This window comes from Sminthopsis crassicaudata, chromosome 4 (genome assembly GCF_048593235.1).
Source record: "Sminthopsis crassicaudata isolate SCR6 chromosome 4, ASM4859323v1, whole genome shotgun sequence".
Lineage (NCBI taxonomy): Eukaryota > Metazoa > Chordata > Mammalia > Dasyuromorphia > Dasyuridae > Sminthopsis > Sminthopsis crassicaudata.
The window spans coordinates 133,334,321-133,360,648 of NC_133620.1; the positions used below are offsets into that span (position 1 = coordinate 133,334,321).

A 26,328-nucleotide genomic window follows, 5' to 3' on the forward strand; every position below is an offset into this window, starting at 1 on the left:
GAAGGGAAACTACATTTTACTGAACCAAAACCTGAAGCCAATATTTGTAACAATGAGATTAAGACTAGTGACTTTTTTTCCATAATGCCTTTAAATCTCTCATTTTGAGTGGGCCAATTATACAAAAAAGGGAAATAAAATCTAGATACAAATTTTGATGGCAGACTATATAAAAGTTTATTTATGAATAAATGAGATTTGCTAAAAGCAAACTATTTGATATGACAATACCACTTCTTGAATGTGACAACCCTCCTTAAAAGCTGTAACAGTTCATTAATTAACATATCACTCATACAATCCTTCATTTTGGTAGACAAGTTTAAATACAATTTTATTTTATAAATATTAAAATTTTATTTAAAAAGTTTGTAATAGTACAAGTCTCTTCTGTATTTCACAGCACTATACGTTTAGAATCAAGATCAAACAAGAATAAAAAGATGGCACTGCATAAAATAAATTCCCTTTAACCTAGAGAAGGAATTATTAGATTCTTTTAAAAATCCAACTTAAAAGATCAATTTCAGAATATTCCCTTCTTTAAGAAAAAGTATAGATTTGCACATATGCAAAAGTGAGAGCTATATATTGGTTTCCCTGGATAACAAGAGTAGGAAAAAAGTAATTTTCCAAGTAGTATTTTAAATTGTTTGTACATTTTAATTAAAAAGTGTTAGTCCAAATATTAGACTGAACTACTAAACTGATTTTTCAAAGTAATTTATAGGTAAACACTGAAAAAATATGTATTATAAGCCAAACTGATGGGGAATAGGAAAGAGAAAGAAAGTGGTTGGGGAAAAAGTCCCAGTGTCTTTAAGAGTGATATTGTGATTCTATCAACATCTGGGGCCAATGATATTGTTCCTACATGGATTACAATTGGCAAAACTGCTATCACATTCTAGGAAACAGCTGCAAATATGGCAGTACTATAGCCTTTATCGAAGTGAGTTTATTATGTTATTCCATTATGTGAGGGAAAGATGATTAAACCAGGAAGGAAAAGGTCTTTATTGCTGTGATTAAATAATAAACATAAAACATATATAAAGTGAAAGCTCAATTTTTCTTCTATCCTTCATCAAAACAAAACTAAGATGTTGAGGTCCATCTTCTAGCACATAGCATTATTCTGGTCCAAAGTGCAAAATTCTGTCATATTTTCCCAAAACTCCATTTAAGTTGTTACTAAGGAAGAACAAGAGCCAGTTTTTTGGCTTTGTAGTATATATTTGCAAAGTTTGGATTCATGCCCCCAGCCCTGTGGAAAAAAAATCAGGAAACTGTTCCCAGCAAAATGTAATGTCTAGCTTAATTACTAGGTGGTAAATATTATTCTATGTGTTAAAAGCTAAGTAACAGCTAATTTTTACATGACTGGATAATATAACACTTGAATATAAACATGTTACTCCAAATAAAGAAATAGAAAGTACCTGGTTTAATAAAAAGAGCATTTTCCCCATAAGTAGAACTCTTTCATAAATAGTTGGAATGTGAAAAAAAAATTAATAGTATTACATTTCTTAAGTAGGAACTCTTATAAATATGTGAAATAAGCAAAAAATTTAAATATGTATCCATTCTCCCACATTATTAAATTCAATGATGTTGACACTTGAAGAATAAAATCAAAGATGTCAATGGAAAGCCGAATTTCACCTTGCAAGTAAAAAATGATCTTTTCAAAACAGGGTTCTACATGTGGATTTCAAAATCCCCTCACTATTTACATGAAAAACAAAAGCATTCCAAATCACAGATAACAATTATTTATAATAAAACTAGTAAAATACATTCTGGAATCTATTACTGGCACAAGCCTTATCTTAACCTAAAATTATTTTTAAAGTAGGCCTGATGGAAGATATATTAAAATTCTATTTTAAAAATTACTCATATCACTGACTACACAATAAAATACCAAGTAACTGACATTACAGATATAAAAACTGTAAACCTTGAATCATCTTTGTGATCTTACAGTAATTTAAATTCCAATATTGATTTTTTTAACAAGGCTTATAAAAACTACAGAAATCTAAGTGGAAGTCCATATTAAGCAACAGAGGTAATTAACGGTACCATCACATCACTAAAGGTTAACTTATGAAAAAAAAAGGTAATTGTAGTGTATCACCATGAAGAACATTCCCATGGACAACTGAGGTCCTAGCACTGCAGGTTAAAGAGCATAATTCTAATTGCACACAAGAGACATGTGAATGTGGGTACACAGGAAAAGGGTACTGGACTACTAAGCATGCATCATACATTATACTCTTTATTTATGCCTGTTCTCCAGGACATCATCTGTTGGGTTTCCACAGTGCACATCAGGTCAAAGACTAGGCGGAAGATGCAGAAAGAAATGTGAAAGGCATCTGTACTCTGCTTTTAAATTAATTCAGGAAAAGGGAAATTGAAAATTCTTGAGGGCCTTTCACAGTGTGTTACCATGGCACTGGAACTTCAAAACTGACCCATAAATAGTGACTTTTGTTAACATGAAGCTCCAATTGAGTTTCTTGACAGAATTTTCCCTGAAATTGGTTTTCTGGACAAACTTTGTTAAAAAATTGACATGAAATTTATTTAATTTTACTGGTTTTTCAATATACATCAGAAAAAACTTTTCAGCATACTGTTCTAGTCATTGCTTTATTTGTGTAGTGGAGCTCTGAAGTTGCACAGACTCTACTCTTTATTGGATTTGTCACATTTTCTCTCCCCTAGCCCAACCTCAATATGAGAAGGGAAAATAATGTGCAGGGATAATTTTGCACTTACATGTCCTGGACTAAAGGCTTAGCAGTAGTACCTTTCCTATTGAAGCTATCAATGGTTTAGAATGCCTGTTTATATTAGGGGGGGTGGAAGGAGCCAGTCTCTGAGACTACTGCATATTTGGAGGTACACAACCCTTCCGTTGTTGGTAAGGCAGCAGCTGAGCCTCAGCTGAATGCTTTATTTCTAAACTGGAGAATAACTTAACTCCAGCTTCTTAGTGTTTGCCACCAAACAGTGCACACTGCCCCCATGAGGCAGTCGCAAGTTCTTAGGGTTCCCTTAGAGTTAAAGAAAAGAATGTCTGTGGAGAGAGGAAAGGAGAACATTGCTATTTTCCTGTGTAACCATCCTATCCGGCATTTGTGAAGCGCTGCAAGGTTTGCACAGCATTTTCTCTACCTCGGATCCTTCCAGCCTCACAACCACCTTGTGAGGTAGGTGCTATAATGACTCTCTCTTGACAGGAGCTCCAAGAGGGGATAGGACTTAATCAGAGTCACACAGCCAGTAAATACTTGGGGCAAGACTCACATGAGTTCATCCTGTCTCCACCATTCCTTCCACTGGGCCACTTAGTGACCCTGAAGTGCTTTGACATCACTTCAAGAGAACATGCTACAAAAGATTAGTGCATACAAAGTTAAAACGCAAAATGAGGGGGACTGAGAGGCATTGGCAGCTCTGGGATACCACAGGACTTTGAAACCTTCAGTTCAGGAGTAGCTACTTTGGCTCCAAGGAAATGATGCTCTGACTTAAAAGTATTCCAAGAGGCCCCCTCCCCCTCTCATCTTGCTATCCTGGTAATGCTGCTTTTGCCCAGTGCTGTCATTTTTCCTTTGGTCCTGGTTGGTCTTTAAAAAATCAGTAAACATAAAGAGGTAAATGGAAAATGCCTTTGTTGTGAGGAAACCTTCAGCTTTAGGCAGATGGCTAGGGAAGGCTGGAGAGCTGGAGCACTGAGGGGAAAACTGTCCAAGGCCTTCTCTAGCCAGCCACACTGGTTTCTGCTGGAACACCATCAATCGCTATCAGATTCTTCTCTGTACTTGGCTCGGATGGCCTGGCCATTCTGCAGGGGCATTTCTTCATAGTCACTCCTATTAACAAAGAGATCTTTGAAAGCATTCTCTTTCTAACAACAGGTATATATTTAATTCTTAACTCCCCAAATGACTCACCATTCTATGTAGTACTTATTTCAAGAAATACTTTGTGTCTCTCTTTTTTTAATATTCAATTTATATGATCTATATTCTCACCTTCCAACTCCTTATACCCAACTCCATATATTTCTGAGAAAATGGCTATTTCTAGTGATCATCCATCTGAGCTTGTGTCAGTGCCCAGGGAATACAAACAGACTGCCTGCTTTGTTTCTTGGAAAAATGGCCATTTTAAGTCTACTGCCTAAAAAGTGGAAAATTGTGGAGAGCAATGAAATCACATTATACAGCCTTACTGGCTTAATGTTTTGAGAGTGATCGAAAAATAATGAGACATGAAAATGGCCAACCGAGAATTGCAGTGCCCAATGTTGTTATTTTGTAAGAGAAAATTACCTTACCCATAAATAACATCGTCATCAGAGTCATTAAGCATGGAAAAGGCTGGATTATCTTTCAACTGTGACTCTGGAAAAAATGAACAAAAATATCTGTTTAGAAATTTTCATTACTGGTCTAATGAAATATTCAGGTGCTTAATAAATATGTGGCTATCTCAGCTTTTGCTGACACCTATGCAGTTACTTGGCCAAGAACCCAGAACTGAGGTCACTTACCATAGAGGGCATTCTTAGATGGTGAATATACAAAGGCTAAAGTATAGAGATAAAAATTCAGCAAGCCATGGAAAGATAAGAATTCCGCTGGTGAGATCAGTCAAGGTTAATAGTTCAAGTCAAGTAGTTCAAGAACACAACACAGCATTTCCATAAGTTTTCTCTTTCCAAGCTGGGATGCTTGCTCTGAGCTACTCTTCTCAGTGAAGCACTCAGAATTAGCCAGGACCATTGGCTTTGCTCAAAATCCCAGTCACTGCAAGGTAACACAGGGCACAGCAACTGTTCAAAGTCAAGCTAAATAAGATCTCCATAATCTCTCCTCCTGCCCGTAACCTATCCTCCCAATAAGATAACAATGCAGTGCCGCCTTCCATGCTTAACCAAACAACAGGGCACTCATATGGCAAAGCACACATGGTACAAGATGAGCTCATGAACGTGCTGGTCCACTCAGCCCTTTAAATGCAATAAGGAATTCTAGGAAAGATAAGCCCTTAAATCAATAACCTCAAATAGGCCCTACAAAGTTTCCTGTGGAAATAATACTAGTTGTGAGATTAACAAATTACCTTGGAGTCTATTACCAAGTGCTTCAATAGCTTTACAATGACTTCTTTAGCTCTGAAAGGCACAACGGTGCTGGAGATAGAGAGCCAGGAACCTGAGTACAAGTCCTGACTGTGACTATGGGCAAGTCACTGAACTTCACAAAGTTCTAGGTAACTTTTCAAGGCTCTTAAATTTCACAAAAGGTGCTAACCTGCACTGTTTCAAAGTTCACTTGCCTGGGAGATGCCTAAACCAGTGAAATCATATGCTTGGTCCCAATCCCTAACACTAGGAATAACATTAACTGTCTAACCATTTAGATTTATATGGCTAATAATGGCTAATACTGTAAAAATTCCTTCATTTGAATGCTAAAAGAAAAAAATATGGAATCCTCAGGATTATTGTTATAATTCAGTCATTTCAGTCATCTTTGACTCTTCACGATTCTATTGTGATTTTCTTGGCAGAGACACTGGAATGGCTGCCATTGCCTTCTCTAGCTCATTTTACAGATGAGGAAACTGAGGTAAAGTTAAGTGACTTACCAATAACACAACTACTAAGTGTCCATGACCAGATTTAAACTCAGGTCTTCTTGACACTAACTCAGTACTCTATCCACTGTCAGGATACCATCCAGTAAAGATCAGAAATTAATCAAATCAGCCCATATCAGTATTATTTTCCCACTGTTCAAATAATCCAAAATTGAATTTATTAAACTTTTTTTTTCTTATTCTCACAACTACAGACATTGGAATAACTAACAGAGTCCTGTAGACTTAAGGACTTTTGATTAAAAGGATATAATTCTGGTAGTGATTTGATAGTTCAGCTACAAAATTGTCCTGTAACACTTGTGATCCAAATCTTAGATAAAGTATAACAATGCTGCAAAAGAAGAAAAAAGGAAAACCAGGAAAGTAAAAATACAAAAAATTAGAGTCAGTAGTTTTTACACCAGTAGTTTTAGCATGCATTTTTTTCTCTCCTTTTTTGTTTACAATTTATTTTCCTGATCTTTTATGTTTTTAAAATACCTTTTATTTTCAATATAAAACAGATAGTTTTTTTCAACATTTACCCTTGAAAAATCTTGTATTCCAAATTTTTCTCCCTCCCTTTCCACCACCTCTTCCCCTAGACAGCAAGTAATCCAATACAGGTTAAACATGTGCAATTTTTATACATATTTCTACTTTTATGATTTAACATGCATTTTGATCAGTATTTTTTAACATGGGAATTTTTCCTTTCTCCTTTTCCATGGAAGTTTATATCTATCTATCTATCTATCTATCTATCTATCTATCTATCTATCCACAAATCTTTCTCCTCTCTGCCCTGTCCCCCTTCATCCCACATATCATGTTTCTTTCTTAGAAGATGACCTTGCTTCCTCCTTTATTAAAGGAATCATCAGTCTTAAATCTCCTAGGAAGATACTGGAGACATTTTATCTTTACCAGGTCTTTTCTCCTTTGTATCTTCCACTGGAAAACAGAGTGGCTCTCTTCACTGCCAACATTAATCCTTCACTTATGCTCACAATTCTATTCACTCCTGTATCTTTCAAGACTGACCCATTTATTCACTTTCTTAGATCTTTCAATTTCTTTTTCTATCAGCTACTTACCTACTACAAACATTCTCAGGTCTCTCTAATACTAATAATCTTTACTTGAGCCTGTTATTCCTTTAAAACTATTTTCCAATGTCTTGTTTCCCCTTCACTATCAAATTGCTTTTTAAAAGTTATCTATCCAACTTTTCTCTATTTTATTTCCTCACTATCCTCTCATTCCTTTAACCCCTTAAAATTTGATTCTTTCAAAGGTTATCAATGATCTTTTAGTTACAAAATTCTGTGGTTCTTACTCAGTTTTATTTTAATGCTATATACCACTGACTACCCTATCTTTTACACAATCTTTAGGAATCTGCCCATGGTTCTCTTCTCATCCTCCTCTCTATTCTCTTTTCACAAGATTTTATCCATTACCATTGTTTCATTTATCACCTCTTTATAGATAAATTTATAGACATCTAGTTTCAGTACCTGCCCTGACCTCCATTTTCACTTCACCAGCTGACCATTGGACAGGTCCACCTATATGTTCTATGCTAGTAGAACAATTGAGGTGTTGACCTCAATTCCAACACATTTGTTCATTTGTGTATTCTACCAATACTACATTCTTCAACATTTGAAATGGAATTCATCTTCCTTTCCCTCAAAATTAAACTTTCTTGATTTTCCTATCATTGTTGATCACTATGGTCAAAAAATCCTCAATTATCTTTTGTTTTTTTGCCTTTCCTCTTCCTCTGTATTTAATCACAGAATTTCAGAGTTAGAAGGGACTTTTGAAGACCTACTTCAACTTATACCTAAATAAGAATTCTTATTACAATGTGGCAGACAGCTTCTACTTAGGAAGAAAAACCTCTTATAGTATTAGAAGGCTAACTTTATCTAAGATAGCCCATTTTGGATCTACCAGGAGCCAAGCCAGGTCAATTTTATCTTCACTATATTTTTTGCATGTATCATTCCCCCTCCACCATACAGCAATTACCCTAGCTCAACCTCTTATCAAATAGTTCTCTGCCCTTCATCTCTTCCTCTTCAATGTTCTTTTATGCAGGTGTCACTGTAATCCTAAACCTTTATTAACTCTCTACTGTTTCTAGGAAAAATCCCTAATTCCCAGCCTAATGCTTAACATCTTTAACAATTTATTTCCTAATTATCTTTTTAGTCTACACTCTGTTCCTTTGAATAGTCTTATGTTCCAGCCATACTCGATTTCTAGCCATTCCCCAATTTTGTCCCATACTTCTCTATAGGCATCCATGCCCTTCAGCTCCAGTGTCTAGCATGTACTCTCTTTGTGTCTGCATACTGAAATCCTTCTTTTCTTTCATGGCCCAGTTCAGGTACCACTTCCTCCCATCACAAAGCCTTCTGCAGGTCTCCTCTATTGAAAGTGATTTCTCCATTCTCAAATTTCTCTACAGCTCATATCTAGATTTCTTTTTAAATCTTTGTCATGTTCTGCCTGGTTTTATTTATGTCCATGAGACAATCTCCATTACACTGTAAGCCCCTGGGCATCAAAAGAAACTCTGTATTTCTAGTGTCTTGTCCCTAGTAGGCATTTTGTAAATGTTTGTAATTGAATAACATACATAAGCTTCTTTACAAATATCTCCTTGTCTGGAAGTAACTTAGCAGAGCCAAACTCTTTGCATGTAAGCCCAGGAACAGATAGATGCTGAGTATGATCTCTGAGGACCAAGCTACCTAAGCTCAGAAAGGCTTGCTACCTAAAGCAGGACACCAAGTAATGACGTTTTTGGTCACAGCAACACAAAGAGATTCAAATTTGTAGAAACGGAAGGAATACTCATACCAAGGAAACTGCATATCTTTCAAGATATCATCAAAATGTGTGTACATGTGCTTGTGTGACAGAGAGCTCTGATAATGTTTCAAATTTTGTTTTGAGGGTAAAGTTCATTCTTTTCTACTCTAGTGTTCCCTAAAGAGTAAATAGAGGTTCTATGTAAAAACTGTGATGAGAATAATGATTTATCTTTTAAAATATTATATAAGATGTTATGTATCAAAAATATACACAGGGCAATTATTAGAATGAAGAAAGGCTTTAATCTTCTCTATTTTGTTCCAAAATTTTCCCAATCCTTTGTTTAAGGAGAATTCCAGTACAACTTTTCTAATTTCTGTTGACATATATTAAGCCTCAAACTGTCTGCTACCGCAACGGTTTAATCAAAACCATTTTATATTATATATTATATGTAGAAGGATACACTAAAATACTGGGCCCCACATTCCCATATGGATGTCTTTACCTTTACATACCAAGGGAATCAGAAGTGAGAGCCACTTTCTTTGAATCCTAGCTACCAGAAAATCATACTATTTTTTTTCCTGTACTCTACTCTGATGAGGAAGAAACCATTGGCAAAAGAACAAGCCAATACCTGGAACTGATTTTTAAAAAATACTTTCAGGGACAATACTTAATAATCCAAAGTATCACATTTGTATCACATTTTAGAAAGAAGGCATGATCTAGTGATAGAGGGCAGAAATGAAGTCCTGCCTCTGACACACACACTGGCTGGGTGGATCCTGAGCAAGTCACCAAAGTTTTCAGCACCCAAGAAAACTCTCTAAAAAGATAAACTGCACAGCAACAGCAGAAGGGAAATTCTTTCCTGAGAGATCTCTATGCTCCTGAAATCCTAGTTCAGCCCTTTCCATTCTATCTCCCCTATCCACACCCCAACAAATGCACCATATGGTGACAACTAATGTTCAGGATGAATGAATGGATGAAAAGCTGATTATTAAGTGCTTCCTATGTGCCAAACTGAAGATAGAAAAAGAAATCAGTGTAACTACAAAGCCCTGAAGAAACAGGAGTGTTCAATGTATTTTACTAGGATTGAATCTTTCTGAAAAATCACAATGGTACAGAGAGGAACTCTTGAAATATTTAATGAATGAAAACATCCTATCCCATGATCATTCAGGACACCAAGGAGGTGAATGTTCTTGGTTTTGCCAGATGGATGGCAGCGGGCGATGGCTTTCCCTCTCTACCACCCACCTGCTTGGCACCTGGCATTTCTCCCACTTGACATGAGGGAGCTGGAAGTCCATCAGCACAAAATGACATTTTATCTACCAGATGAATAAGACACCATTTAACCCTAGGTATTGGGTTAGAACTTTTATGTTGAAACATTATTCAAAAGGAGAAAACAAAACAAAACAAAACAAAGATTTTTTGTTATTTTTCTTCTGAATAAAAGGTTTCCTTACCTAATGATAAGTACTACGAAGGTCAATGCAGTCAAGAATTTTAACCTGAGATCTGGAAATGACAAATCAAAAATGACAATTTAAGACAATCTCTTGGCAGTAAACATTCCCCTATCCCAGAAAAATTTTCATTACAAACTGTCCAAATCTGGGCTTTGAACATGCCTCTTTATATCCAAGTATTTACTCAAGAATAACAGCTCAACTTTATACTTCACTTTAAGGTTTACAAAGGTAAAATATCAGCTATGTCTGAAAAGCATCTTATAGGCAGGACCATAATTTTTGCTTTGGCAAATATTTAAGTGAGGGAAGCCTTGGCTGGTCTTAGAGCAGGAAAAGCTCAGAAATGGCCCCTGTGTTCTTTTAGCCCCATGCTGCAGCAGCAGTAGCAGCAGGTATGTGACAACTTTTAAAAGGTCACTGATTGTTTTAAAAAGCATCAGCCCAAAAAGGCCAAGTCTGAACCGCTTTCTCTGGATCCCTCCTGTGCTTCATAATTGGACACCGTCTAGAACTCTGAGGGTTTCTGAGAAGCTACAGTACTCTGACACACCTGTCTTGCTCTTGGTAAGGTTGGAACTGCTCAAAAGACTCCTGGAAAAAAACCTTCATTCATCTGGGCAACCATTAGCTCCCCCAGGCACCAATTTAGGTGGTAACCAATCTCAAGAGAAGACTTACCAACATAAGGCATATGGCGAAGTTCTGAGCAAGCCCTCACGATCAAGAACAAAAGGTATAAAATATACATGACAACGACCACCAGAAAAAAAACCTTCATCCCCTGAAAACAAACAAGACAGAAGTGTCATTTAAACGTATCAACCTTTCTCAGCACAAGATCACAGGATTACCAAGTCTTATGGTGTTCAGAAAGGAGGACAAGAGAAGAGATTTGAAGTCCTTGTTGGACTGAGTCCAACCTCTTCATTTTATGAATGCATGGAGACTCTTAAAGACTGTCCAAGCTCATATGGTTCTATGCAGTAGAGTCAGGAACAAAACCTGTACCTCACAACTTCCTGTTCATTACAATAAAAATGGATTAGGGTGTCTAAGGGCAAACTGCAAAAAATAATGACCTTATATTGGAACGCTGCTTGAGTTTCTTGAATGGGTTTTAGCAAATCATGTCATACTTCCCTCTGTGCTAACTGGGCAGAACAACAAAAATATATGCTTACAGATGTTGGGCATTTTGTATATCATTAGCATCTTTAGAAAAAGCAGATCTGAAACAGAATGAGATGTTTCACAGGAAAGAAAGGCAAAATAATCCTTAGATCACTCAGGCCCAGAAGCCAGAACTCTCTGGCTTTAATAAGTAGTAGATGAAGGAATCTCAGAAATTGAGAATCTTGTAAAACTTGTAAAGAGGTTACACGGATTTAAATAAGGTAAAACCTCAAATGCTTGGTTTTCACATAGGAAATACAGGGTTTCAAAAATGGCCAGAACAGGTACTACTAAGTAGTATTAAAAAGGAAGATCAGACAGAGAGGAAGTTCCTATTCCTGAGTTTCCAGCTTTTCTCCCAACTCACTATTCTCTCTTACTAAACTAAATCTCTGTACCTCCATTCTCAACTCGTAGTCACTACTCACACACTTCCAGACATTTTGTGCAACGAGTGCCTTTCCTCACACCATTTGTCTCCCTTCTTTCTCTTATCAATACAAAAACAAAGTCAATAATGCTGGTGATGACTGACTGCACAGCAACCAAACATAGAGGCCTTTCTCCCAGTGTGGGCCAGACCAAAGGGAAGGTTGAGCCCCTGGAACCCCAAGCAGCCTGGTGTCCTATTCTCATTGGAGGGAGATTTGTCCTTGGCCACGCAGTAAGCAGGATCCTTGTTGTGAGATACGGAATTGTCTATAACAGGACTTCTTAAACTTTTCCCACTCAAAACCTCTTTTCACCCAAGAAATTTTTTGCCACTGCAGGTATATAGGCATACAAATCAATCATTTATTGATAACAAATCACAATTTTGTGACCCCCACATTTAGTGATGCAGTCCCACATGGGGCTGTGAACCACAGTTAAAGAAGCTCTGCTCTATAAGAGAAAAGATCTAATTTACCATCTTGCCTTCCCCCAGAAACCTGAAATTCGGGGAGTTACATTCTCACATGTAGCACAGTAAGAAAGAGCACTTATTGTTATAAGAAATCTGATCTGGAATCTGAACTCCTTATGAAATATGTGACCACAGACAAGTGATTTCACATCTTCCTGAGCCTCTATTTCCTCATCTGTAAAACTGGGATGGTTAACTTGGGAGATCACTGGGATGCTCAAATGAGATACTATAAATAATATACTCGGCAAAACTTACGACATTACAAAAACACACAAGACGTTGTAATTAAGATTTCTACTTCACCTGATGAGAGGGGAAGGAAGCGGCTGGCCGCACCACCGCGGGACAGGCCTAAGTCTTCCTCAGCAATTACCTGGAGCGCGGCGCGGGCTTACAGGACAAAGAGAGGCGCCTTGGTTCTGAGGCTCTCCCTACCGTGAGGACAAATGGCTGGGCTTGGCCACAGGGGACCCAGCTGTCCGGCTGGCAAGGAGGCGGACGCAGAAAAGCCGAAGATGGAAACGGGGCTTGTATGAGGCATCCTCGCCTGTCTCAGCCTGATAACTATGGCTAAGAACTATCTGACTGTGTGGGCACGCCTTTTCCTGGCCTCAGGATAGACTGGGTGTCTTTGGTTCTTTGCCTTGGTGGCGAGAATGACTTCCCTGTGTAGCTGAAAGAACACTGGTTTGGGAATTGGGAGGGAGCAGGTAGTGAGAGAAGGAGGGATAAATGTTACATGGGAAGGGGAGGGGGAAGAAAACAAAGGGAAGGAGAGAAGGAAGGATTTGTTGTGTGCTTGCTATGTATCAAGCCCCTGTAATATTATCACATCTGATTCTCACAATAACGCTGGGAGGCAGGTGCTGTCATTGTCCCCATTTTACACTTGAGGAAACTGAGGCAGACAGGGATTCATTCTGTCCAGGCTCACACAGCCAATAAAGGGCTGAGGCTGGATTTGAACTCAGGTCTTCCTGACTCCAGGCTCAATCATCTTCCTACTGTATGCCCCACCTGGCTGCCCAGGAAGAGGCAACCTTGGTTATAATTTTGGGCTTTGTGATCTTTCATAAATCACTGAATTTATCTGGATTTCAAATCCCTCACCCATCAGACAAGGGAATCCCTAAGGCAGCTGGGAGGCTCAGCAGACACCGCACTGAACCTGTAGACAGGTGTTCCAGCCCATCCTAGCTGGGCACGTCCCAGCCTCTGCCTGCCTCGGTTTCCTCATCTATAAAGTGGGGATAGATGATGGCTCCTCCCCTTCGGAACTGCTGTAAGGACAAAATGACATAAATGTTGAAAAGCTCTTGGCCCATAGTAAGTGCTTAAGGTTTCTCCTCTGCCATTTCTTTCTAAGTTGAATATTCTATGATCTTCTGAAAAGGCCATCCTCTACTGCCAGAAATACTGCCTAGCGGCAGGACCCAGCAGACCGCTCGGGAGCTCTGACGTCATCCCCAGGACACAAGTCCCAGCAATCCTTCAGAAGCAAGGCCTTGCATCCCCAGGAAACTTTGGCTTGGGCTCCAAGGGGCACTGGGGACTCTGGGGCCCCCTAGTGGCCTGCTTTTGCTTTGCTGTCTGAATGGCAGGAACATCACAGTCTGGCTTAACTCTGGCAAGTTTACAAAGTGCTTCCTTCAAAATCACCTCCTAGAGAAAGAGAGTGTGCCTGCCCGGCCATGTGGGTACACGGAGGGGTGGGTGTGTGTGTGGGGGGTTACTGTCCCTATGTTTTAGATTGTTAAAGTGAGCATCAGAGAAGTGTGTGTCATTCACGCCCGCACAGCACAGAACCAGATCTGAATGCGGCCTTCTTTCTGCTACAATGGAAGAGCACACTCTGAACAACAGAAAGCAAACTTCTCCCTTCAAGACTGTGAGCTTTAGGAGCTAAAGGTCTCACCTGACCTCTCACTGAGCTAAGATCAGGTACAGGAAGGCTCACGCCAGTTCTTCAAACAAACTCATCTTCCAGCGAAGAAAGGTCTCCCCAGGTGTTTCACCCAGAGTCTCAAAGCAGAAGGGGCTCAGACCATCTAGTCCAACTTCGGCATGAACAGCACTGCAGACAATCCATCAGCCACCCTTTGCTTGCAGACCTCCAGGGAGGAAGAGCACATCCCCTTCCGGGGCAACACACTCCACTTGTAAGGAGTCTGGCTTGCTTTTCTCTTATCAAGCCCCCTGAGTGCAAACAGGACCCCTTCTTGATAGCTCTTCAAACACCTGAACCCAACTCTTGTGTCCCCTCTGAGGCTTCTCTTTTTCAGGTGAAGCACCCCCAATTCCTTCACCTGACCTTCGTTTGGCGGCCTTCTTGGGAATGTGCTCCCACTTACCGTCCTAAAAAATGACCCCCAGACCTGAATACGACATTCAAGGTGTGTGATCGAGGTAAAGTTCTACGGGACCAGCACTCTGCCTTTCTTAACACAACTAAGATTACATCTGAGTTTTTGGCTACATTGATTTATACTGACCTTGTAGTTCTCTAAACACCCTTTTTAGGATGAATTAATTTCTTTCTCCATATTGTATTTGCCTTTTTTTTTTTTTTTAAACCAAAGGTATGCTTTTACATTTATTCCTATTAAATTTCATCTTCTTAGATTGGGCTCAACATTTGGGCCTATCAGGATCTTTTTGGAGTATCTCTTGTTTTCCAATATACTGGGTGTCCTTCCTCACATTTGTTCTCTGGCTTTAAGCTTGACCGTTAAAATTATAATCAATTAGTCAACGAGCATTTATGAAATGCTTGCTATGTACCAGGCAGCGGAGTAAGTGCTGGGAGTACAAAGAAAGGCAAAAGCATAATCCATGCCCTCAAGGACCTCACATATTAACAGGAAAAACAATATATAAACTCTGTGCATACAAAGCACATACACAGTAGCAGGAGGAGAAATCAGGAAGGACCTGCTGCAGAAGGTGGGATCTGAGCTGGGTCTTGAAGCAGTAAGAGAACTTTGGGAAGAACATTCCAGGTATGAGGGACAGTGAAAAGATAAGAGTCTGGAGGTAGAATGCTTAGTGCACGTAGGTTAATATGGCTGGATTGGGGAGTGTGTGAAGGAGGGAAGTAAGGTGTTAAGGAGATTGGAGAGTAACAGAGGGCTTTATTATTTGTTTCTGGAGTTTCTAGTAAGCATGAGGAGGTGGGGAGATGATATGATCAAATCTGTGCTTTAGGAAAATCTCTTAGGCAAAAAAGCGGAAAATGAATCGGAGTGGGAACATCAGAGCCATGGAGAACCAGTCCAACTCTGTTTAAATGCTCAAAGGGAAGGAATGAATGCCAGAAACTTGGCTACCAAAAGACAATCCAAAGGAAGAATCACAAAATCTGACAGTTATGCACCTTCCATCCAACTAAAGGACTGATTCAATGAACAGTTAAACAAAACTTGTTTTTAAGTTGCCTATGACTGGACATGAATATAAACAACTTCCTTCTCTTTCTTGGTATATCAGGGATGACCTATCCAGAATCCTGGGAAATGAAAAGCCCAGGTGGAGGATTACATTTCTTACACACTTTTCTCAGGAAGTTTCCTATTCTGAAACTTTCCTTAACAATTCTAGATATAAAATGACCCCATTCCAAAAGTCTGATTTAAAGTTACTTTCTAAGTTCTGATTTCACAAACTACATTTACCTGAAAATTGCCAGTGTCGACTCTATACTGGTACATTGGATCATGTAATTCATTTACCCTAAAAAAAAAAAAAAAAAAAAAAAAAGATCAAGCATTATTATACAGCCTTATCCTAGCTTATTCATTTTTAATAACTCTCTGGCTAGTATGACAAAAAATGAAAAATGATAAATGTTTAAAGGGATATGGGAAAACTGGGACACTAATGTACTATTGGTAAAGTTGCAAAGTGATGCAATCATTCTGGAGAACAACTGGGAATTTTATCTAAAAGGCTATAAAACTACATATTGAGATGATTCAGGGCAATTCCAATGGACTTGTGATGGAGAGAGCCATCTACATCTAGAGCCAGAACTATGGGGACTGAATGTTGGTCACAACATATTATTTTCACTCTTTTTGTTGTCGTTTGCTTTTTTCTTTGTCATTCTACCCCCCTTTGATCTGATTTTTCTTGTGCAGCATGACAGATGTGGAAATATGTTAAGAAGAATTGCACATGTTTAACCCATATTGGATTACTTGCTATCTAGGGGAGGGGGAAGATGGGGAAGGCAGGAGAAAAATTTGGAACACAAGATTTTGTAAGGATGAATGTTGAAAACTATCTTTGCATGTATTTTGAAAAATAAAAAGCTATTATTATATTTTTAAAAAACCTGTACATATTCTTTGAACCAGCAATACCACTGCTAGATCTATATTCCAAAGACATTTTATAAAGGAAAGGATCTATTTGTACAAAAATATTTATAGAAGTTCTTTTTGTGGTGGCTAAGAACTAGAATTCAAGAGGATGTTCATCCATTGGGGAATGGCTAAACAAGCTGTGATATATGACTATGATATTACTGTGGTATAAGAAATGACAAATAGGGTGACTTCAGAAAAGCCTAGAAAGAATTGTAGGAAATTGATGCAAAGTGAAGTGAGCAGAACAAGGAGAATGTTGTACACAGTAACAGTAATAGTGAGAAATGAAGAACTGTGAATGACTTAGCTCATCTTAGCATACAATGATCTAATGCAATCCCAAAGGACTCATGATGAAACATGCTACCTGCCTCCAGAGAAAGAACTGATTCTCTTTGAATACAGACTGAAGCCTACTATTTTTTCTCTTTCTATCTTATTTGAGTTCTCTTGTACAAAATAACTAGTATCAAAATGTTGTTCATGATTGCTTACCATGTCAGAGAGGGGGGAAGAGAAGGAAGGGAAGGAGGAACAGAATCTGGAACTCAAACTTAAAAGTTTAAAAATTGTTTCAACATGTACTTAAGGAATATATGTATTTCAAATTATCTGACTTTAAAAAATATCAACACTATCAATAAATTTAAGACTTTTTAAAAGCAATTCCAAATTTTCCAGAAATCTTAAGCCTCATGCTTAACATTAAAAAAAAATAGTAATTTTGTTAACTCAGGAAAAGTTCACACACTCAAATAAATGTTAAATGGGTATTCTACAGCCAATAGCAGAACATGATTTTCAGTGAGAAATACAGCATTTTATCTTATTAAAGTTTCCAATTAAAAGATTATTTTATCTGTAGGTCCTATATTTGACAATTCTTACAGATACCCTTTGATAATATCAGTGTCCCCAAAAAGATATGTCCAGCTTTACAGTAGGTCTAAAGGATAAAAGACCATAAAGAAAAATGATGAATCAGAGGAAACATCTAGAATAATTGGCTAACAATAATAATCTTATAGACAAATAAGAACTTAAAGGGAGTAAACAGTTAAAACGAGCTTAGAACTCTGTAATATTATTTGCTATGACATTACATTGGATACACGATTGGCCAAAGCATGCTCTATAACCTAACATTTACCCTGAACATCTCTAATGTCCAACCTATGAAAGGAACACTATGGTTGTACTATGTTCGTATAAAGATATAAATACTAATAAAGAAACATCCACAATAATCTGATTGAAAGAAAAGCTAAAGACACAACAAACAAGACAATACGGAGCACGTTAATAATTGACACAAGACAATTTTACATCTTTTCTCAACTAAAGCATTTAGTGAGCATCAGAGAGACTCAAAATGATGCTGGTCTTCTCCATCTCTGGCTACACCATTTCATGTGTCCCTTTAATTCTGAGAATAAAACAGTCATTTAATAGACATAATTTTTAGATGCTCCAACACCATCCTGAGAGATCACAGGTTTTTATGACGGTTGTCTTCCTTTCTAAAGGAGATCTGGTATTGCATTTAGTAGACAATAAAATTACTCACGTTTGCCATATTCCTAATGTGACAGAAGCCAACCACAGTAGTCCAACAATAAAGAATTTAGGAAAGTAGAATGTTAAGTATTTTCTTTCTCCCTATTGAAATAAAAAGAAAGAAGAGAAATTCTTATTAATGATATTAATTCTAACCAAAACTTGCCTTTAGATAATTTTACACTGTGTTAAGCAGAGTAAAGAAGATGGTCCCTGTAGATGTCGTGGGCTGGCTTTCTAGAGCTTCCTGTGGCTGGCTGGCTGTCCTCTGCTCACCTGCACCCGGATTCCGTGGTACACACAGAGCCAGAAGAGTAGCAGTGCACAGAGGAACACTGACTGGAAGAGGTCATCCAACATGCCAGGAAACCAGCTGTTCACCAGGAAGGAAAGGGGGAAGCACGGATCTGGAAGACAATGTTAAATACCTCATGATAAAAAAGCCAGTAATAACTCACATTACAAAGGGCCTTATAAAGCACTTTCTTCATAACAACCCAGGGATAAAGCAGGCAATGAAAAGCGTCATCATTCTCATTCCACATATTACGGAACGGAGGCGTGGAGATGTAACCTGCTCAGTGTCATATGACTCCATGTTCAGAGCCCCTTCTATTTCACCATGTCACTTTTTCCAATCGTTATTAAGAAGACAGGAGAAGGACGGGGAAAATTCACCACCTACTTTTTCTCCCCAAAGCTGACTCAAGGTTCTGATTTTTTTAAAACCTGAGAGCAAATTAACAGATTGTTCTAGCAATAATCACTGAGTGCCGTATGCTGTCACCACTGGATCCTCGCTGCAGGCTTGGGAATCCGGAATGCTGTCGGCACCAGGAGCACACACATTTTGGAGCAGGTAACGAAGAACAGACAGCAGCATTTGGCCACCTTCAGCAAAAATCTTAGAACTGCTGTGTCTGTAGCTCTTCCAAATTTTAACTACCAAAAATGCCACTCATTTGTTAAGGATAATGACTACCAGCTACATGTCGGGCTAAACATGAACCACTACAAGGCAGCACATCAGGGAATCAGGCTGGGAAATCATATGATGCACATCTTCTTTCTAGGCCATGGGCTGGTATTGGAAAGATGAGTGATTAACTGACCTCTACGGGTCCTTCCAATGCTAAACTTTAGGATGATAGGTTCTATGAGATTTGTTAAAGTAAGTCATAAAAATGGGGGAGAGGGGAGAAAGGTACCCACCATTATAGAGCAGCAGCAGGGGCAACAATATGGACATCCATTTCTGTTCAATTCCCCAGTCTCTCATGGAGAATTTCCGGAGGGAATGTGCAAACAGGCACTGCAAACCAGACCAACGTTCAGGTTAAACAGCTGAAAACAGACACATCTCTGTTCACATCTTATCAGTCACGGGGCTTATTACAGCTGCCATTCTTTTCTGAGAGTCATGGTGTCCTATTATTGTTCTGGCCTCCTGAATCAATCGCTAGTTGAGTGTCAGGGTAAGACCTCACTGAGTTTGGTCCTGTGATAAGCGAAGCACTGTCATCCCCTGGAGTAACCAAATGACAATGGAGATAAGATGGCAAAATTACTGCTAATGGGACCCCCCCCCCCTAACATGACAGGGCATAAATGGCTATCATAAGGGACACAGATAGAACCTGAAATATAACCAACATAAATCACTCAGAACAAAATAATCATCCCTCACCACGTCCCTCCTGAGGCAGGCCGATATCATTATTCCTGACTCAGAGATGGAACAGGCAAAGAAAGGAGGAGGGGCTATTTGTTCAAAAGCTCAGATGCTAAATGGCAGGACCAGTTTTACATGGTACTGCTTAACTAACTGAGCCACTTAGTCTCCCAAGACAGCTATATGCAAGGCTCCCTAAGCAGCTCTCATGAAAAAGACACATCAGGGCTACTACAGGAAAAGCTACAATGAATCTGCCTCAGTTTAGAGATTTTCAAAATACCTCCTTGAAAAAAATCTCCAAATACTCAAAGAATTGACAAAAGTATCCCCACGGTACTATTTTTAAAGAGCAGTGTCTTATAATACGCTGGTCCTACTGACTTTAACAAGGCTGAACCTATACCATCTACCACAATGCCAAGAGAATCAATGAAAATGGATGATGTTCTGGCTTTGTGAATGAGCAAACAACACTTTCATTAAAGTAGCTCACTCGTTGGAAAGAATAAGAATTTTTTATGAAGTGAACTTTTTTTTTAAAAATATAATTTTATAAAAATAGAGCTGAGACTGACCAATAAGGAGAAATAGTTGTTGAAGTAGAAGTGGTAGGAATCTTAGATAAAAATAATTATGTCATCTTGGGGTTTATGATGGAGAAGGAAAGGAAAGCTAGGCATAATTTAATACATATCCAATATTTTATTAGAAGAGATTATGAAATATTCATTTAAACATCCAGAGAAAGGACAGATAGAATCCTGTGACCTAAAATTTTCCAGGGAAATTGACTCTCAAGAATGTAGTTCCGAAGACAGAAACACCAAGGATTCTCATCAAGAAGAGAAAGGGGAAAATTAACAAGAAAAATATGTGGATGATCATCAACTGAATCAGATTAAAAAAAAAAAAAGGTGTAGATTATGGAAGCTAGGATAAGTGACTGAGGATTGGCCTCAATGAAAGAATAACTACATAAAGATGTGACAAAAGCATTTAGGTTCAAAATGGCCTGAGAAGGGCAATCCATGTCACTTAAGTGGATCTGTAATCTCCCTAATTCAGGAATTCTGTCTTAGGATGCAGATCAAAATCCAAGTCATTAGTAGTCTGCAGCAACCAGGAGGTTTTCTTGCTTACTCTTGATATTGAAAGTATTATGCAACATTCCTGCCATGTAACTAATCCATTTTCTCTTTCTATCCTACTTAATGATATAAATTAGTCTTGTTCTCCAGAGTTCCTCATTGATTATTTTGGATCCTGCTCACAAACCACATCTCCATTGCCCTTTATGTAATGTTAGTTTTAATTCTTTAAGAATAATTACATTCCATGTCTAGCTGCAATGTTGTAATGCCAATAGAATGTTGGTGTTAAAAAGATAAGACTTCTACACTAATGGCAAGCTAGGAGTTATTAAGGAAGCTTTGCAATTTCTTGAGGGCAATCCAGTTTATTCTCCCTCTCTCTAACTTGGGATCCAACTCATTGTCCATTTGTACTATCCATCCCATATATATCTACTGATGGACAAACTTCATGGTACGCCTATCCAAGTGAATGTTGAAATGTGGGCAGCATTCTTCATTAATTCAGTCTTTCCTGCGTGGATAGACAAGCTAAACTCCTCTGATACAAAGAAAAAAGAGAAACAGTCACTTTTCTCAAGGAGCTTAGATAGATAGATAAATAGATAGATTCAGCAAATTTTCATTCACAATTAAAAATCTCTGGAGGACTCCACCGTCCATAAGGAATCCCTCTTCTATTTGGATTCTGCATTGAGTCTCCTCCATTATAATGGTGAATATCTTTGGCAAGTTTACCATTTACCTGTTTATTGCTCATCTGATGCTTATTATCAGAACGATGTTGAATGGGGTTTTTTCTGGGTTTATATTTTCCAAGAAACCTTAAATGTTGTTTATGTAAAAGATACCTTGCTGTCAAAGAACTTATATCAGATAATATTTTATTTTCCCAAATCAAATGCTTTTCTAAGAAAAAATGCTTTTTAATCATAACAAATAATAAGTACATTAGGATTTTATATTCTCCCTTTTTTAGTTAATTATTAAATAGTAACAATATGGTTCCTTGTTGAATTGTTACTCCATATGAAAAATCCTCATTGAAGATGCCTTTGATAAGTATACAGAAGACTCATGGAAAAGGAGGCATAGTAATTAGCAGCCATAGTCTTCTTTATGCCTCCCTTTTTCTTTCCTATATTAATCAGGTCTGCATCCTTCCATCCTCTGAGACTTCATGTATCAGTCCTTCACAACTGCTTAATCTCCAGCACAGATTTTTTCTCTCTCTATTTAGTCCAGTTCAGCTATTTCCCCCCATCTTTGTTCTCTGAAATGCCAGTTCTATCCCTTCTTTAAGTATGTGAATTACTAATCCAGATCCAAATATGGCACTTCCATGGTCGTTGATAGAGAAAACAGTTTGTTAGAATGAGTTTTGCAAATCTTTTCCTTTTGTCTGAAGTCCTCCCATATTCATCCTTGAATTCTCTTGGGATAATCTTATTTAACTGAATATCTTGCCAAGCTTTCTTTAAACTGTCTTTACAATGAAGGGCTTTTTCTCTGCTACGAGATGAGATGGTGCTGCTCAAAAAACATCTATTTCTCTCCTTCAAAAGCTCTTACCAAAAAAGTTTATTTTCTATCTCAGTGATGTCACCCATCTTAATCAGTTTGACAAGAAAGCAGTAAAGTATTTTCTGAGATCTTTTGTTTTCCTTTGTTCTGGCAATTAATTTACATTTTTCTACTAGAAAACTGAAGCTAAGCTGTAAAGCTTAAGTAAAGTTAGAGACAAGAGGAAGACAGAAGAATGTGATAAACTCCCAGATTAAGGTAAATAGGACAGTGATAATGAAGTTAAAACAGAATTAATTCAATTCTTACTTCATTTCTGTTTTCTTTACTAAATGAAATGAATGATCTTTAGACTACCAGAAAGAATTAAACAAAATTGGTTAAAAGAAAAATGAAATTCAAGGGAAGTGAGGAAATGGAGAGTTATCTGATTGCCCTCAAGGAGTTCAATTCACAGACCAGGAAAAGTTACATCCCAGAGTACTAAAAACAAAACAAAACAAAACAAAAAAAAACAAAACAAAACAAAACAAAACAAAACAAAACAAAACAAACAAACAAACAAACAAAACCTGAAGAATAGTGTTAGGAAGTCTTTTTTTGGGTGGGTTTTCAAGCTCAATAATAGGAAACAATGTAATAAATCAGCTCTCCACAAAAAGCCATGCCATCTTGGGCAGCCTCAACAGAAACATAGTGTTGGTCCATAGCCAGGTAGTCCCAAATACTTTGCCTTTATTTGGTGATATCTTAGATCCCCTAAGACCAAGGGTTCAGGGATAAAGGAGATCTCAGTTTGAATAGAGCAACCACATTATTCTAAAACTAAGGAAATGGAAAGCCAAAGAGGTTAGTTAAGTGATTTGCTCAAGGTCACACAGGAAGATGAGGCAGGGATGGATCGAAAGCTCTCACTCCCCAAACAGTGCTCCTTCCATCACTAAGTCCCATGTATAGCCACAATACCTGAGATGAAAGAAATTTCAGAAATCCTCTAATGCAGCCTTTTCACTTGAGAGTAAAGGAAACAGATCCAAAGAGGGGACTTAAATAAAATCCTACAGCAAGTCAGAAATACAGCTTGGGACTAGGAGCCAGCTCAACAAATGACACTACACTATGCAGCCTCTCTAGAGTAGATACTATATAAAATTATTTTCTTTCCACCTAAGTGTTTAAATTTCAATTTTAAGTTAATATATAAAAATATGATTATGTCACTTTTAAAGAGTAGCTTTTGGCTAAGAAGATACCTTTGTATTCTTAGTTTAAATTTTTTATTATAGTCAGCAAAATTATGGAACTAATGACTTACATTAAAAAAAAAAGTTAAAGCTAACATATCTGTTAGCCTCGAGCTTCATTAATAAAAATATAATATCTGCAGCCAGGAAATAATAGTCCCCAAAGTATATCTTCATATATACAATGTTAGAACTAGATAGGACCTCAGAAACCTAGTCTATTCTCCTTACATGAGAAGTATGGAAATCCACTGTCTAAAAAAAAAAGATAAAAAATCTTAACTATGAAATATGGCATAGAAATGATGCATTTAATGAAATTGAGAACTCAAAAACTATGAGGGCAATGGTTTATGTTTTGTTCTGCTTTCTAAAATGGTCTCTAATGATTTCCATTAGGCACCAATTCACTGGACCAAAAGAGGAAATGCTGATGTCTATCAGAAATAAAACAAAATTCATTTCCAGTGGATTCTTATTTCTTACAATATAATTTCTAACTCACTCCACCTGTCTTTCAAGTATCTTTAGGTGTGGGCATGATTTTCAATCCTTTTATCATCCACATCAGCCAAATTTGGACAAAAAATAAGAATACTGGGCCTAGCTGTAAAGTTGATGTCAGAAAACCTGGCTTTAAAGCCTACTTCATATACTTACTAGTTGTGGATCATGGAAAGTCACTTTCTTAAAGCCTCAGTTTCTTCATCCATAAAATGAAATTAATAATGGCTATACTACTTGCCTCACAACCCTGTTGAAGAAATTTCTGAAACCTTAAAGTGCTCTACAAGCCTGATTATGATGATGTTCTGGCTTGTCAATGTCCTCTTCAAAATGAACCACCCATGACTGGAGATATGTTCTGCCCCCAATACTGGGGGGATGGTCACTTAGCATCTACACCTGCCCAGGCCCTGGTTTATGCCCAGACACAAACAAAAAGGCAAAAGTGATCGCTTCTGACAGAGAAGATATCAGGGATATTGCCTCGCTCCTAGAATTATACCTGTAACATGCCGTAGAAGCAAGGACTTTACCAGAAGTTCAATCTGTCTTATACACATTCTCAATTCTCAAACAACTACCATCAAATGAGTTCTATAATGAGGAGATATCCAACACTAGAGTCCATCACATACTCACATGGGACCTTTGGGCTTTTTCCAACTCTTAAGGCTATAATCTGTGATCATAGTTTTAGAATGAGAAAGAAGCTTAGAGATTGTAGAACCAAAGAACCACAGATTTAAAGATGAAAGAGACCATAGAGGCCATTAAACACATTTCCCTCATTTTAAGGAAACTGAGGTTAAAATAATTGAAGGAATTAGCTTAGAATCATATAACTGATAAATATCAGAAGAAGGATTTGAACACAGATGTTCCTGTTTCCCAATCCAGCACTCAACCACTCTACCACACTGCCTCTTTTCAAGAGTTCTGCAGTGAAGTGAAATGGATCTGAAGCCCAGGGCCTCAGATTCCTAATCTGATATTCTTTCCATTACATCATGTTGCCCACTTTTTAAGAACTTTATGAATATCCCATGTCTACTATGTTTAGTGGCATCTGGAGTAAGCACATCCACTGCCACTAGATGTGTTTAGGGAATGATCCCTGCTGCTCATCCTGTATCAGAGAAAAAAATAATGAAGACTGAAAGACCTCATTTGCAACCCCTTGCAATGTTATTGTGTTAGTTAGGGAATATCATTCTAGTAGAAGGAATATATCCCTTTCCATTTGTTGTGTGTTTACTTCTTGAAGAATAGGTCATTATGCTCACTTGTTACTTCCAAATTCACATACTTTTCCTAGAAATGTTTGTGCTTCCTATGTGTTTTTTGACTTAGTGTAATGTCCGGGCTAGCTTTCTGGAGATCCTCAGGATGGACCTTGGTCTGAGCAGGATAGACACCACGAGGATAGTCAGCAATAGAGTCTAAAGTCTTTACTGTCTCTTTCAGTCTGTGTCTGTCACAGCCTGACCCCAGTCTTGATCTCAGTGGAGGAGTCCAGGAGGCAGGAGAGCCCCCAGGAGGATGGTCTAAGAGGGAATGTCTCATTTCCAGTCCTCTCAGCCCTTATATACCTCAGTAATTACATCATTACAACACACTAAGTATGTGTGAACTAGAGAACCATCATCTCATCAAACGCACTGAGTTAATGCCTTGTAAGTACCCTTGTTTCAAGTATACTTCTCCAGAGTTCTGGCCCTCTACAATTTAGGAAACAAATTTAGCAAAGAATTCTGCAATGCACACTTTCTAAAACTACCTTTCAATGCCTCATTTGCCATCCAAGTAAAGGGAAGCATTTCTGGTTTAAGAATTCCTGTCAAGTTTGCCAAACCAAAAGCCAAAATGTAATAGATTCAGATCTGAAGTAAGCTCATTTTAATCATACCAATATTTCCTTTGAGGCAGGTGAGATTTAAAAATCTAGTTACAAAATAATTAGAGGATGGGTTCTTAACTTTTTTTTGTTTCATGGATCTTTGGCAGTTTGGTGAAGCATACTGACAATTTCTCAGAATGATGTTTTAAAATACATAAAAACAAACAACATAATATTACAAAGGAAATGAATTAAATCGAAACTAGATATATTATGTTTAAAAACCAAGTGCACAGAGCACAGATTAAGAACTCTTCTTACTGGAGACAGAGGTAGAAGATAAGGACTAGGCCTGAGATTTCACTGTTAATAGAGAATTCTTGAATAAGGAATTTCTTCCACCAATGGAGATAAGCCCCTTTGGTGCAATTCACCATCTTAAAGA

General features: G+C 37.8%; 1 protein-coding gene across 4 annotated transcripts in view; it reads right to left on the bottom strand.

Annotated features, from left to right (window-relative positions):
- Positions 1-152: 152 nt before the first annotated feature.
- TMEM181 (transmembrane protein 181) overlaps positions 153-26,328 on the bottom strand; it is a 98,877-nt gene continuing 72,701 nt past the window's right edge. For all 4 annotated transcript variants that reach the window (XM_074309414.1, XM_074309415.1, XM_074309416.1 and 1 more), the window contains 10 exons: positions 19,218-19,317; positions 18,282-18,412; positions 18,016-18,107; positions 15,753-15,810; positions 10,677-10,779; positions 9,993-10,044; positions 5,943-6,025; positions 4,580-4,669; positions 4,364-4,430; positions 153-3,896 (listed from right to left, as the gene is read on the bottom strand). In XM_074309414.1, coding sequence (XP_074165515.1) covers positions 3,818-3,896; positions 4,364-4,430; positions 4,580-4,669; positions 5,943-6,025; positions 9,993-10,044; positions 10,677-10,779; positions 15,753-15,810; positions 18,016-18,107; positions 18,282-18,412; positions 19,218-19,317 — 855 coding nt within the window. In that variant the 3' untranslated portion in view covers positions 153-3,817. The remainder of the gene's footprint in view (positions 3,897-4,363; positions 4,431-4,579; positions 4,670-5,942; positions 6,026-9,992; positions 10,045-10,676; positions 10,780-15,752; positions 15,811-18,015; positions 18,108-18,281; positions 18,413-19,217; positions 19,318-26,328) is intronic.